Genomic DNA, 14,518 nt, shown 5'->3' with positions numbered 1-14,518 from the left:
AGTGTCTTGGATGACCCGGGCTCAGCTTGTTGCATCACCCCACACACCAAAGTGTCTTGATTGTTTCCGCCCCTCACTTTTTCAACAGATACGACAGTAATACCGCGCACCGCGAGTCGACGGGTCCAGGTCCCGCTCACAGAGTTAATCGCGTCCGGTTTTTCCTTTTTCTTTCCTTTTTTTTCGCCCTTTTTTCCTCCTCCTTTTAATTCATCATTAGAAAAAGTCAAGTAAAATCCGTGCCATTTTTATTTTGGTATTACACACTGTACTTGCTCGGACTTTGTGCAGGTGACCTACTTGCGGAGAGTCTGAGATCACGCATCCACGCCAATGGTCTGGGTTGTCAGGAGGATTAGTGACCGAGTCGTCAAGTAACGGGAATTGTAAGCACACCCCTCACACTAAAGGCGCCCCATTAAAAGCCATCATTTTGCCCTAAAAAGCGTGTCACCGCCCTTGCCGCCCCTCGCTCCCCCCGCGGCGACGCAAAGAAGCAAAGGACTTGGCCAAATGCTCACTACAAGGCAACCAAGCTTTGAAGGCGGGCGGGCGTCTTAGAACAACCACACAGACCGCAGTCAACCACGGAGCAGTGGGACATCCTACGCAAAGGTAGCCGCAGCCGAATCCGTTACCTCCGACATACCTACCCATCTACCCTGCCTACAGTCCCTTGCCTGCCTTTGCCATATTACATACAACCACACCACCCTCATATTTTACCTCCCATCACCACTGGGTTGCTGGTTGCCATCGACGTGAAACCCTAAGAGTCTGTCGCCCGAGGCGAGCGCGAACACACTTGACTTGCACAAACGCAATGTCAGCACCGAACAACCCCGAAGTCCGCCACATGAGATCCGGAAGCCTCGTCATCCCATCTACGCAAGGAGGACGGGGGAATGGCGCCATGAGCAACAACAGCAACAACATGCCAGGAAATCAGCGATTTGATGGGCCGAGAAGCCCTCCGAGTACGTCCAATTTTTAATATTTTCCCCAGACACATTCCCCGTTGTTTTATTGTGAAACCAGAGAAAGGGTCAATGAATTGAGGGCGCGGGGCGAACAAAACAAGTTTAGCGATTGGGCTTCAGCGGTGCAATTTGCATCACAACGGCTGCCCTCTCGACCTCAACTCGCTGGCAACGAAGCACTCTCATTTCTCGAGAATAGCAGTCATTCTAGCCTGTATCAAATACGAACACCAGCACCTTGCCCATCGCATGCGACTCAATTGCACCGACTGCGCGCGCGATTGGCGCTGTGGGGATGAAGTACCAGCTGACAAGGTTGTTACCACGTACAGACACTGCACACGTTCCGTGCAAGTTCTTCAAGCAAGGCGCATGCCAGGCCGGAAACGCATGCCCGTTTAGCCATGACCTCAGCAACGCGACAGAGAACGTCTGTAAATACTTTGCAAAGGTAACGTACACCCCGAAACCCCGGTTTTCGAGTGCTGCGCTTGGTTCAGTGACAGTGCGCCGGCTTCTTCCCCGCAGTAGCGATATGGACCCGAGGCTTGTTTGACAAGGAGGTATGGAGGCTGACCCGTGAAACATTGTACAGGGCAATTGCAAATTTGGACCGAAATGCGCCAACATCCACGTCCTACCTGACGGCCGACGCATCAACTATGGAAAGAACGGTGTCACGATAGCTGCCGCTCCGATAAACCTCGGAAGCCGAGTCAACCCACCTACATACCCGCACACCTCCAACAGCGCTCTGACGAATTCGTTCATGCGAAACCCCGATGCATATGGCGGACCGAACCCCTACCTGGCGCCAGAAGATCAGTATGGTGGGCATCAACTGGGTCGCCAACCAAGCATGGAAAACGGTGTGCCCACGATCGATACTACCTACTCTTCAAACCCCGCCTCAATGTATGGCTCGCCCAGAGACGATGATCTCAACAGGTTCGGCATGGGCCTGTCTCCTGTCGCATACAAAGGCCTCTCAGTTCTCGACGCCCCTTTGCCGGCCTCGTTCGACTCAAACGGCATCTCGCATGCGGCTCGCTATGGACCGTGGCCTTCATCAATGCCTTCCAAGTTTGGCCTCGAATCTGCATCAGCTTCCCTGAGCACCCCTAAAGATCCCCGTACATCTGAGACGCTCAAGCTTTTACACACGTCGGCTTTTGGAAGCAGTGATCACCTGTCCCCTGCATCCCACGAGTCTGCTGTCGCTATAGGCAACAGTCCGCCTGTGAATGGCGACGAGGAATATTTTGGCAAGCGCATGATGCACTCCTCATCGCGCTTCGCCAAGCCCAAGATGCTGAGTGCAAGTGCACCAAAGGGCGATCGAGACGACTGGGACCCGGGTTTCATGTTCTTCGAGGAGGACTACATCCCCAGCACTCTGGCCAACGACGTTTTGACTCCTCAGGAGAAGGCTCGACGTGGCTCCGTCCGCCTCACGGACGATCCTGCCACATCTTCTGGCGTCATAGGCAATGGGAGTGATGCGTCGTCGTTGCCCAAATTCGGAAGCCTGGGAGCCAGTCCAAGCAGATGGGGCCCCTTGTTCCAGAGATACCGCTCCGAGGAGGAGAGCGATCCCAACCACCATGGCCACCGTATGATCCCCGGAAAATCCATGAAGAACGTCGCCTCCGTCTTTGGCCACGTTGGCAGTCCTCTCCGGAATTCTAGCTTGGCCATCGACGCAGAGATGGATAGCCTGGCCAACGGCAACGGGTCCCCAAGCCATCGATCACGGAGCGAGTCGCTCACCGCACTCACCCAGCAGTTACAAAGCACAAAGATTGGCGACATCAACAACAGTTCAAGTCCGCGTCTGCACCCAAACTCAGCTAGGGGCATCAACGGCACTGGCCTGGGCTCCTCCAGCTTGTTGGGCGGCAGGGACAGAGACTTTGACCCGCGTGGTTCAACGCAGCGGAATGTCAGCAGTGGCTCGATCAGTTCATCAGGCAGGTTTACCACGCCAATTGATGAGGAGGACTCTGCCTTTGTGTTCAGTATGGAGGAAGAAGACGACGCAGCTGCGGCTCAAAACCACATGCGCACGAAAAAGCGCGCATCGGGTGGACTTGGGGCTACTGGCTGGAGCTATGCCGGCGTCGCTGCCGGTAACGCTAAAAACGGGTTATCTAACGGCAGCAAGGGACGAGATGGCCTTGGGGTCAGTGGTCGATGACGTGCTGACGCTGTGGGTTGCACATGCTCACATGACCGATGCTGTGCAACATGACAGCCCGGTTCACGAATATCTCTTGCCGTCCACGCGGAGTCCTTCGAATCTCAACTTCCCATGAAGATTTGCCTACAATCATTTTCTGAGCCATGAACTTGGATGAACGATACGACTTTTTACTTCTCGCTAATTATCTGCATAATGATGTGCTCTTGGCATATCTGATTTTGAGACGAATTTGATTCGGAGGCATTCTTTTTTATTTTATTTCCCCCCTTTTCTTGTTTTTTTCTTTTTCTCTTTTTTCTCCTTTTCTTTTATTTTTTCGTTTCTTTTTCTATGGCTTGTTTTTGAGCTTCAAAGTACCGCTTATCTTTCCTTTATGAAGCGGTCAAGCACATCCGGACTGGAAAAAAAAAAAAAACACGATACCACATGGATTTCAAAGGAAAACTGGGCAACGGATCATTTGGAGTATTTTATCCTGATGTCCAGGTACATCTTAGACGGAGACAGGTGGCACAACTGATTTCACTCACTTGATTTTTGTTTGTTTAACGCATATTCCTCTCTGCTCTCTCGTGGGCTTTTGCCGGAAATTTGGGCGAGAATGCGTTTTTGGTTTGTTATACATAGCCATCTGGCCTGTGGTTGATCTCTGAGCATCTACGCAACGATCTCCTCTCTTCTGTCGAATTCAGTTGTACGTAGTGGTATATTGTTGGTGAGATTGATTTGTTCAATCGATCTGTTAATTAGGCAAATGTTTGATCATTGTGTCCAATATCAGGTGATTTGATCACTGAGATGCTGTCGTCCAAGGCGCGACTGTCCTGTGATTAAGTTAACCAGGCAAATTCACCTTTGAGTAAACGTTGGTCCAAAATCTCCTGTTTGACTGCTGGCCTGGAATTCTTTCATAGTAATGTATATCCGCACATCTCAAGACACGGAAACCGTAACCAAATTGGTGCGTGGCAGTTAAGGTAGCGTGACAGAGGATGAGGAGACGTTATTTGGCTATAGATGTATTGCTATGCAAGTCACGATTGATGTCCGCGATCGGATCGAGTAGGAGCTCTTGTGGGGTCCCGGCAGTATGGGTGGGGTCTTGCAACCCCGGAAATCGCTAGCGGTCCTGTGTCTTGGGTGACGCCTTTGATGATGCATGCGACCGGGCGAAATCTCAAGCTCCACGCCACATGAAGCCCTGGGATTCTGCCGATTCATCATAACCGTCGCACATCGGTGCAAAACCCGTCCGACAATTAGTCTCGTGACCTCACGAACCTGCCCAAAAGCCAAGACAACTGCCATCGACAAGCAATCGAGTCGTTTCGGCCCTCGACGGCAGGTCCTCGAGACGAGCAGCACATTGCGGACCCCTCGCCCGACCATGGCAGACCAGCAGCAGAAAAATGAGAAGGGGGATGCGCCGGTGGCGGCGTCGATGAAGAAGGGCCCCAGCGCCTTGAGGTCTATCATTGCCGGGTCTACGGCCGGCGCCGTCGAGATCGGTGAGCTACGGCTGTCACTCTTTTACCATCGGGCAAATCCGTACTGCATATGCTAATGCCCCATTCCATACAGCTATTACATACCCTGCCGAATGTGCGTGAATCATCTTGCTATATATACTGTGCCCTCCCAAACGAACCTGGCGAAATTCCTTACCCGGGCCTGGAAATCATGTTACCGGGTCGAGACTGACCTCTAGCATGTGCCTCGCAGTCGCCAAAACACGTACACAACTCAACCGGAATCTCGCCGAGGGACAGAAACTGCCATGGCCGCCGTTCGGCAAACAGTGGTATGCCGGGTGCACGACGTTGATAATAGGAAACTCGGCCAAGGCGGGAATTCGTATGTTTGCACAGCTCGGGCGCCTTCTACTTTTTCTTTTTGGGTACTGACGGGAGGGGTGATTTTTGCTGCTCTGGTGAATAGGATTCGTTGCCTTTGACCAGTACAAACGTCTCCTTGCGGACGAGAATGGAAAGATGTCGGGCCCCAGGACTGTCCTGGCTGGCTTTGGCGCGGGTGTCACAGAGTCTCTGCTCGCTGTGACGCCTACGGAGAGCATCAAGACGACCCTGTGAGTGGCATGCGGCTTGACATCTCGGACACCAATCTGCGCTGTCCGTTTTTGGGAACGTTCGGGACTCGCGCATCCTACATGGCCGCAGGGAAACTCTAGCTAACAAATGAATCCAGAATCGAGGATCGTAAATCGGCAAAACCTCGTCTGCGCGGGTTCCTACATGCCGTGCCCATAATAGCCCGCGAACGTGGCATAAAGGGCTTCTTCCAGGGCTTCGTGCCCACAACGGCACGACAGTCAGCCAACAGCGCGACGCGATTCTCAGCCTACACTTTTCTACGGCAGATGGCGGAGTCTTACACGGCGCCAGGGGAGAAGCTTGGCACGGTTGGGACTTTTGCTGTTGGTGGCGTGGCGGGACTCATCACTGTCTATGTCACGCAGCCGCTGGATACCATCAAGACTCGCATGCAGAGCTCCGAGGCTCGGTCCGTCTACGGAAACAGCTTCCGGTGCGCGTCCATAATTTTCAAGCAGGAAGGTATCCTAACCTTTTGGAGCGGCGCACTACCTCGCCTGGCGAGGTTGATAATGAGCGGTGGTATTGTGTTCACCATGTACGAGAAGAGTATGGACTTGATGGGACGGATGGACCCGGATGGAAAGTACATTTGAGTGGGGTTGCCCTTGAGAACAGTCTGGTTCCTTTTACCTTGCGAAATGTAAATGGGATAAAAAGAGGTGTTGAGGAGTTTGTTAGCACATGGCACTGCCTCGTGACTTGCTGGGTATAAAATCTAGATGGCAATACACAGATAAGATACAGACATGGCCATTCTCCCTAGACGCGGTGCCAGGAAGAGATTAAATTCGTCGCGTGTATCGTATGTATCGTACAAGCCTGGTGGTACACAAGGAGCTCGGGACGAGCGACGCCATCTTAACAAACATCTTATCCCCCCTCTTCATTGGAGGCGGAACATGCCCGAAATCCTCATCATTAACCGGTGCCATACGGTTCTTGTCGGGGCAGCATCAAGGTCTTTGATCAGGTCGTCGTAATAAGTCGGTTTGCTCTTGGGCTTGAGCATAAAGTCCTCCGTGATGCGGTATCTGTGCTTGTAGCGGTTGTCGAGGAGCGAGTAGAGCGCGTTTGCCTGCCGCAAGTCGACGCCCTCACCGGTCTCGAGGCGCTTGGAGAGCACGTCCTGCAGCTGCCTCTCGGGCCGCAGGGGGTCCTTGGGCCAGCGTCCTAGAGCGGCGCTGAAGTGTTTTGCTGCGACCTGGAAGGGAGAAGAGGTAGGGGCGTGTCGATATTAGCTCTAATTCAAGCAAGACGCATTGTTTCTAGTTTGTAGACTTACACTTCTCGACATTGTGATAGGGAGGCTTCTGGGCGAAGACGGCTCAGGTCTTTTCTTCAATGGAGAAATACTGACGATATCTTACCCATCGACCTTTGGCAGGGGACCCACAGTTACGGCTCTGGTCCACTACGAATGCGAATACCGATCAAAGTTGAACGAGACGAGACGAGAACGGGACATTGGAGGGTCTTTTGACGGCGCTGATTGGACGCAGTGTCCCGCCCCACCTCAGACAGTGGAGCAGGCGTTGCGTATGCATCTGCTTCGTGCCGCAACCCTTTGTAAGCGTCTGTTGTCTTGGCAGGGATTTTGCCAGCTGAAGTCGAAGCTTCTGGGCGGTGGCCTTCCCCCTCGCCTCGGAGTTTCTAGGGCACTAAGGCGCTAGACAGTCAAGTCGTGCCGCCGGGGATGGTCGGTCATCCGACCCCAGTTTCCATTGAGGCTTGGGCATGTCATCCACCCGCATCTGTTGCAGCGATTTTGCAGGGGCCAAGGAGAGGCGTTGAACGCCCCCTTGCCGCCCCTAATTTCCATGGTCGCCGCCGACCGTCGAATTGTCTTAACGTGCAGTAGGCATCATCCACACGTCCGTTCTGGCTTGCCGTGCATCATTCATCACCACAAACCCTCAGCAATCCAGTTTACGACTTTTACTGACCTCACTCCTTTTTTTCCTACTTGAACTGGTTTATTTACGCATCTCCTGGGTTTCGGTCTTTCTTTTTACTTTGCTTTTGAATTCCCGAAACAGCCTATCGTCCGTCCAACTCGAATCCTGTCCTCTACTATTTGCCGCTACGACCTTAACCGACTCCAATCAATTCGCTACTCGGGGCCTCGCTGGCGGTGGCAACTTGAACGATCACTAATTCTTACCACATCAACATCAGTCACATCGACGGTTGATTGAATCCATCGCCATCCCGAAGATTTTAAATCCAACACCCGGCAGAGTCGTTTCGTTTCTTATCGGCCGACAGAAGTAACCCGATACCTCATCATGGCCGGGGGCTACGAGAGGGTATGTGGCGCTTAACGATATGCTTGCATCATGATCGTCAGTTATGTTAGTTCTAACAATGTTCTCATTTATTACCCGACAGGTTAACGCCCGCGACGAAGACGACCACAATAGCCCTATTCATCCCGGCAGGATACCGAACTCCCCGCCGCCTTCTTTCAGATCGAGGGAATCGTCGGTTTTTGGACGAGACCGTAACGATGCGCGCCAAAAGGACGTAGACACAACACTGGCCGATGCATTCGACAGTGCAGACGACAGCGATGACGATATCGACGACACCCAGAGGCTAGTTCGTGCCACCCCGGGCACCTCGCAAGCTTCGACTTCTCCCACCCCGTCGTCGTCCTCATCACAGGTCGGCGTGAGCTCGACTGTTACGATGAATGCGGCCGGCGCAGGAGGTCAGTCGGCGACAGCACAATCCACTGCGCCCGTATCCGGTGCGGCGACAACGCCATTCAGGGTCTACGGTGCTGGTATGCAGTCGGACGGTGTATTCTCGAATCTTTCTGCGAAGCCCGAGCGCGGGGAGGAGAAGGAGGAACAACCACCGGTAGGTGACATTTCGTGGAGGTCACGTCATGACTTTCTTTTTTACTACACAACTCAATGACTGACGCTTGTTTATCATTGCAGACATACGAACAAGCTGCTGCTGACGCGGCACCGCCATATTGGGAAACAACAATCATGGCGCCTGGATTCGGAGGTGCCGACGAGGTTTACATCGACGGGATGCCCGTTGGCTCTTTCTTTTCATTCGTCTGGAATGGCATGATCACAATCACCTTCCAACCTCTGATCGGCTTCCTGCTCACTTACCTCCTGCACTCGACCCACGCGGCGAAGAACGGGTCACGAGGTGGCCTTGGAATCACTCTGATTCAGTATGGATTTCAGTTCAAAGCCACAACCGGGACTGGTGCCGGCTCCATGCACACCAGCGGATCGTCTGAACCCGAAAATTACGCCGAACCCCCAGACCCGAACGCGCACAATTTTGACCCCAACGCTGTCCAACAAGGTGGCGCCGGATCGGGAGGCAGCGACATTAGCGGATCTGACTGGTTGGCTTATGTACTGATGATTGTTGGCTGGTTTATTCTTATCAGGTCACTCAGCGACTACATCCGGGCAAGAAGACACGAGCAACTTGTGCTGCAGAGTCCTGACAGGGGCTTGGGCGTGGCTATTGTTGCCGAGGGGGAGACTCCAGATCGAGTCGTCTAGGCAGTTCTTTTTCTACGCTAGTTTCTGTTTAGTCTGCTAAAGCTGTTATTCTTTTGTTTTCTTTTAGTTTTTTTGTTCTTTTTTTTTTTTTCTATTCTAATTACGGATTGTCTTAGATTTCCGCTACCTATGCTATCCGCATCCTCTCCTATATACATCACCACCTGCATTAAGCAGCCGATTTCTTTTCAGCACATTGATATTCGGAACCTCAGCCATTCCGCCCACCTGTCATCTGAGCTGGAACAAACGGGGCTGTGTACTTCATGTTTCACTGTCGCTGTAATCCCAAGTGATGGAACGTTGCCATTGCCTTGTACAAATTAACATGCATGGGCTTGCCTCAACCGTCGCCAATCTTTTTCTTCTTCTTTCGACTCGGGAATGCATTCTTATCCTGGGTAGTATGACAGTACACGTTACTGCATGAGCTGGATTATTGATAATCAAAACGCTTAGGTTAGTTACTTCCGAGTTAGCCGATCGGGTGATAAAAGGTAACATATAATTCAGACTTTAGTGGCTCATGCCCCTATCAACGTGGGGTAACCATCCCAAGGTAGTACCAGACCTTGCAGACTTGCGAAGCTCTCCCTTGCAAGCCCAGTATCAGGTTAACACTTTATCCACGCAGCAACCATGTGTTCTGGATTCCCGTCTCATCTTTTTCATCCGCATTGCTCCAGCTACAGACGAATAACTCCGCCTCAATATGATTTGGGGTTGTTATTTGTTCAACAGGGTTAGGCCCGCTCGCCGCGGAGGTGTAATCCGTGGTACCGACGCGCAAACTTGCCGCAAACCGGTGTAATGTACCGGATCAAGAAGGTTTTGTAAGATTTTCAAGGGAGGGGACGGAAAGAAAAAGGGTTGAAAAGTAAAGAGAAGAAAAGAGCGGTATTAAACGAATGCCTCCCTCCCTCTATTTCTTCATCTGACTTTGTAGTCTGATGGATGCAAAGGCAAAAAAAAAAAAAAAAAAAGAGAAGCTACGGATACCTGCATCTTCTTTTCATCCATTCGCCAGCTACAGCAACTTGCTCCGAGAGACACTGCGTGCCCTCTCCACCCTATCTTACCTAATCGTTCTCGGCGCGCACTTAGGGTGACATCACATCACAAGGCCGAGCTAGCAATGATCTCAGGTCCATTGACCATTCTGGCCTTGACGGTCTCGTTACTGGCAAGCACGGAAAGTTTCACCAGCGCATTATCGTGGCCATCAAAACCCGTGCAAACATATCCATTACTAGTCCCAGTCAGGCCTAGAGCGACTCCCTTGCACGCAGCAGCCCCTGAAAGAACGTTGGATGTTGCGCCGCCGCTGCAGCATCGGCTTTTTGGGAGCCATCGTCATCAGCAGCAGCCGCATCAACACCAACACCAACACGGCACAGCTAGACTAGACCCGGGGGCCGCCCCCATCTCGCCAGCGCAGACCGCAGCGCCCGCCACCACCGCCGTCGCTGCTGGTGCGCAGTGTGCGACGTCGGCGCTAGTCCGCAGAACTGCCGTCCCAGTCGCCAACCACGTCCACCTTGCCGTCTCGGCTCCGGCTGTCCTCCAAGATGGCCTGGCTCAGCGGAGGGACCACCAATAAGGCCCTCGTGGAGAACCTGTGGAAGAACAAGCTCATCACGACTGAGGCGGTTAAGGAGGCTTTCCTAAAGGTTCAGTCACGACCATTTGACAACTACGAAATGAGCATGGTTGTCTTCTTATTTTAGTACTCCTTCATGAACCCTTTTCTAACCCCCCTGCATTCCACCTCCAAATAGGTCGACCGTGGACACTACTCTCGGCAAATGCCGTACGAGGACTCGCCGCAGCCCATCGGGCACGGCGCCACCATCTCGGCGCCGCACATGCACGCCATGGCAATCGAGAGCCTGCTCGACTACATCCAGCCGCGGCCAGGCAACCCGGCGCCGCGCGTGCTGGACATTGGGTCCGGGTCCGGCTACCTGACGCGCGTGATTGCGGAGCTGGTCGGTCCCAAGGGCACTGTGGTGGGCGTCGAGCACATACCGGCGCTGCGGGACCTGGCCGAGCAGAACACGGCGAAGTCGGACGAGGGGAAGCGCTTGTTAGCGTCTGGACGACTCAAGTTCCGCGTCGGCGACGGGCGCAAGGGCTGGGTCGAGCCGGACGAGGACCTGCGCCAGGAGGAGATGGAGACAGTGGCTGATAGGGGGAAAGGCTGGGATGCCATACATGTCGGGGCGAGCGCCGCCGAGCTGCACGAGGAGCTGATCAACCAGCTCCGGGCGCCCGGGAGGATGTTTATCCCGGTTGACGACTCGCCCGGGTCTGAGAGGCAGCACATATGGGCGGTAGACAAGGACGAGCAGGGGAACGTGAAGCGGCAGAAGATGATAGCGGTGCGGTATGTGCCTCTCAGGGATGCGCCAGGTCAGTGATATTGCATCACGATTAATTGACTTGGCAGCTTTTCCGGGAGGCACTGCAATTGACTCGTCTGGACTGTATTATTTGCTACCAGAGTTGAGACGTGTTTTCTTACTTTCAATAATTACCTCATTGCCACCGAGTTTTGTCCTGTCTGTATCGAGTCTCTTGACTTGTATTGCACAGCCAGCCCAAATCAAGAATGAGGAAACGCCCAAACTCAGTACTTGCAGCACACAAAGTTGTTTCCACCAGGGCAGACAGGGTCTTTTAAAAAGCAGTTGAGAAGTCCTTGTCAGCTCCTGAAGCGATAAGTACAATCGGGCCAGTATCAAGAAAGCAAAGAGTTGTGTAAGACTGAAAAAAGAGACGAAACGAAAGAGGGCAACGACTCGAAGAACGAAAAGAGAGAACAAAAAAAAAAAAAAAAAAAAACTTACCAGGCAACACCGTCCCAAAGCTCGAACTCGCGCAAAAGTCCCTCCACTGGCAGACGGTCGAGCTGCCCTTGCAGTTGTTGACGAAGCAGCCCCAGATGTCGTCGCCGTCCGAGGGGCACGGCCAGTTACCGGCGCTGCCCTGCTCCGCCCGTCCTCCGTACGTGTTGCGGCACGTGTTCTTGTTGAGGCAGATGCAGTTGGCTCCATAGCTGCTGGAACAGCGGCCTCCAACGGCGGCGAGCACGGGCGCGGCGGCGCTGGCGAGGATGGTGATGAGGGCGGCTAGCTTCATTTTTTAAAGGAAGGAGAGCGAGAGGGGAAAACAAGAGGCTCGTGTATGAAGAGGGGGTTGTCTGATTTGAGGGCTGGGGTCCTGGCTCTGGAGAGGAGATTGGAGATTGAGATGACGGCAATGAAGGGCGCTTCATCTTGGCCATTTTATACTTGGCAAATGTGCCGTTCCTGCAAGTTTCTCGCTCGTATTAGTGGCCCGCTGGGGTTGTCTGAGTACATGGAATCATTCTTTCCTTCACTTCCTTTGATAACCCCTGACATTTTCTGCACACCAATCTGGCATTCTCGACGCTCACTATTTGAGGAAGACTTGAGCATTCTGCTTGGCGGACCAGGTTGAGGTTGTTATTTTTATATCAACGCCAGCGAGCGCTCTGCATCGTGCAAGCAAGCCTACCCTGTCCTGGTCCCCTATCAGGCAGCGTGTTCTGATGCATGGGTGCGGTAGCCGGCCCGGAATCGAAGCTTTCACGGAACTATAAGCAATATAAGCTTGGAAGCTGTACCCAGTAGCTGAATTATGCATATATTTTGCACGCAACATTTTGATCAAGATGAGGGGAAATCCCGGGGGGGGGGGAAAGAAGACCACCGCATAGGATATGGAAGGGAACACACAAAACGACGGGAGAGGGAAGAAAAGAGAAAAAACAAAGTAAAGCTATAACTCGTCGTGCCAGATCGCATCCACCCGCCTCCTGCCTTGTCCCTTCTTCCTCTCGTCCCTTTGCAGCCTCCTCTCGGCCCTGCTGGCCTGCAGGTGAAGGTTCTTCCACGCCTCCCTGTGCCGTCGCCCCTGCACCGTCTCCAGCAGCAGGCTGGCCCTGATCTGGAAGAAGATGGTCTTCCTGCCGCCGGGGGCCGGGTCGGGCTCAGTGTGCGTCATGGGCCACGCGATGACGCGGTTGTGTTCGGCGTGCTTGACGTACTTGTCCAGATCTAGGAATTGCTCTGTTTTTGTGTTTCGTGTTAGTTGAGGGTCTGAAGCCAGCTCATCCGGGGTGAACAGAGGTCGGATGGGACAGGACAAAAAAGTAAAAAAAAAAAAAAAAAAAAAAAAAAAAAAAAAAAAACAAAGGAGCGTCTTGACATACTCTTGCACGCGCTATCGTCAGCTACCCAAAGCGGCAAGATGTCATAGAGCGCCCCCGGCGCAAAGATCATGACCTTGTCCTCGGGTGCGGTGGGACGGTCCTCGACGTAGCTGGAACCCTCGCCAAACGCCACGCGCCTCTGCTTCCCAGCCCTGCCGGGCTTGTCGTAGACGCCAAACTGCCAGCGCTTGGCCGTGTGGGCGTCGACCCCTTCCTGCTCGACGAAGCGCCTGACCGAGGGTGGAACGTCGCTGTACTCCATGACCAGGACCTGCATGCCGTCGCCGATGAGCTCCTCTCCGTCCCAGCCGCCCGGGTAGACGCGCTGGTGGAGGGCGACGTCGAGCGCGGCGGCCCAGGGCTCGAGGCCGTCCGGGGCCGGCCTGTGCAGGTCCGCCGCCGTCAGCTGCCGCGCAGCAAAGGTCTTGGTCGCCTCGCAGTAGACGTGGAAGCCGCCCGGGATGTCGCGGTCCTGGTTCTTGGGGTCGGCGTGCGCGTTTGGGACCTTGAGTTCCAGGTCGAGGAAGGGCCGCGTCCAGCGGAAGGTGGAGAGCGTGCGGTGGTTGGGGTGCTTGCGGTCGAGGTGGTCCCAGGCCAGGGCCGGCGATGACATGTGGAGGAGGACGAGCAAGGACCCGAGGGCTTGGGGGATTAGGTGTAATAACATTGTGGGATGGCAGTGGAGGTATGGATTGGGCTTGGGCGCCTGCTGATAGTTTACAGATCACCAAATCAACAAACTCAACCGTAACGGAGCACATATGCCAAACAAGTTACGTCTGGTTGACCACCTTGATAGGCACCGTGGTCGAGGATTCACCGTCTCGCATGGTTTGAGGACAAATCTGTTCTTTTCCACATTCATTGCAGGACCAAACAAAGCCGTTCCGAGATTCAGGTCTGGAAATGACAAGCTCCAAAATAGGCTAATGTCCAAAGAGAGATAACACGGCGGGTGCGGTTCCGAACGCCAAGCTGACCATTGCATTTGTCGCAGATATGGCAGCTTTAGTCTCGCAATGGAGAGAATAATGAAAATATGTAGACTGGCTTCACTGATGGGCCTGAGATCTGTAACATACATAGGTTGATACCCTGGATGTTCAAATTCAGTATACCCATATTGGTCTCATCAGGTCTTCTGGGTTTCGCATCGCAAGTGCTGTCCTCTGCTGCTCTTAATTTTTCGCAGATAGCAAGCTTTACTGCGCATGAACCCTGCTCGGCAGGACGGGATACTCTAATTATGATGAGTTACCTTTATTCCGTTGAAGAATCTTGTACCGAATATTGTTTACATGCTGGAGAGGGGAAAGAGTGAGACGAGAGTTCAAATCAGAAAGCCAACTGAACTGGAGAATGAAAGACTCAATCGCCGGCCGAAGTCGGGGAATGCCCCGCCAATCTCGGATCCGCTTCAGGGTATCTACAGTATTGACAGTAGC

General features: G+C 53.3%; 7 protein-coding genes across 7 annotated transcripts; 4 read left to right on the top strand and 3 right to left on the bottom strand.

Moving 5' to 3' along the window:
* Positions 1-823: 823 nt before the first annotated feature.
* Positions 824-3,177, top strand: PpBr36_06617 (uncharacterized protein; the record flags this gene model as incomplete). The annotated part of the gene is made up of 3 exons (XM_029893760.1): positions 824-977; positions 1,313-1,431; positions 1,576-3,177. 3 exons carry the CDS (start codon positions 824-826, stop codon positions 3,175-3,177), a joined length of 1,875 nt encoding a protein of 624 aa, XP_029745939.1.
* A 1,165-nt stretch (positions 3,178-4,342) lies between these two features.
* Positions 4,343-5,890, top strand: PpBr36_06616 (uncharacterized protein; the record flags this gene model as incomplete). The annotated part of the gene is made up of 5 exons (XM_029893759.1): positions 4,343-4,691; positions 4,765-4,785; positions 4,906-5,037; positions 5,122-5,269; positions 5,389-5,890. 5 exons carry the CDS (start codon positions 4,343-4,345, stop codon positions 5,888-5,890), a joined length of 1,152 nt encoding a protein of 383 aa, XP_029746189.1.
* A 290-nt stretch (positions 5,891-6,180) lies between these two features.
* PpBr36_06615 (uncharacterized protein) lies at positions 6,181-6,591 on the bottom strand (the record flags this gene model as incomplete). Its single annotated transcript, XM_029893758.1, has 2 exons — positions 6,181-6,498; positions 6,580-6,591. 2 exons carry the CDS (start codon positions 6,589-6,591, stop codon positions 6,181-6,183), a joined length of 330 nt encoding a protein of 109 aa, XP_029745937.1.
* Positions 6,592-7,582: 991 nt separating this feature from the next.
* On the top strand, positions 7,583-8,836 carry PpBr36_06614 (uncharacterized protein; the record flags this gene model as incomplete). The annotated part of the gene is made up of 3 exons (XM_029893757.1): positions 7,583-7,603; positions 7,686-8,159; positions 8,243-8,836. The coding sequence occupies 3 exons, from the start codon at positions 7,583-7,585 to the stop codon at positions 8,834-8,836; spliced, it is 1,089 nt and encodes a 362-aa protein (XP_029745938.1).
* Positions 8,837-9,971: 1,135 nt separating this feature from the next.
* On the top strand, positions 9,972-11,971 carry PpBr36_06613 (uncharacterized protein; the record flags this gene model as incomplete). Its single annotated transcript, XM_029893756.1, has 4 exons — positions 9,972-10,298; positions 10,336-10,545; positions 10,615-11,248; positions 11,706-11,971. 4 exons carry the CDS (start codon positions 9,972-9,974, stop codon positions 11,969-11,971), a joined length of 1,437 nt encoding a protein of 478 aa, XP_029745941.1.
* Positions 11,466-11,977, bottom strand: PpBr36_06612 (uncharacterized protein; the record flags this gene model as incomplete). Its single annotated transcript, XM_029893755.1, has 2 exons — positions 11,466-11,512; positions 11,686-11,977. 2 exons carry the CDS (start codon positions 11,975-11,977, stop codon positions 11,466-11,468), a joined length of 339 nt encoding a protein of 112 aa, XP_029745942.1.
* Positions 11,978-12,640: 663 nt separating this feature from the next.
* Positions 12,641-13,740, bottom strand: PpBr36_06611 (uncharacterized protein; the record flags this gene model as incomplete). The annotated part of the gene is made up of 2 exons (XM_029893754.1): positions 12,641-12,930; positions 13,074-13,740. 2 exons carry the CDS (start codon positions 13,738-13,740, stop codon positions 12,641-12,643), a joined length of 957 nt encoding a protein of 318 aa, XP_029745940.1.
* Positions 13,741-14,518: the final 778 nt, after the last annotated feature.

The sequence above is a fragment of the Pyricularia pennisetigena genome (assembly GCF_004337985.1).
Source record: "Pyricularia pennisetigena strain Br36 chromosome 4 map unlocalized Pyricularia_pennisetigena_Br36_Scf_6, whole genome shotgun sequence".
Classification (NCBI taxonomy): Eukaryota; Fungi; Ascomycota; class Sordariomycetes; order Magnaporthales; family Pyriculariaceae; genus Pyricularia; species Pyricularia pennisetigena.
Note: the sequence above shows the minus strand (reverse complement) of the source record. Positions and strands in the feature narration are given on the sequence as shown.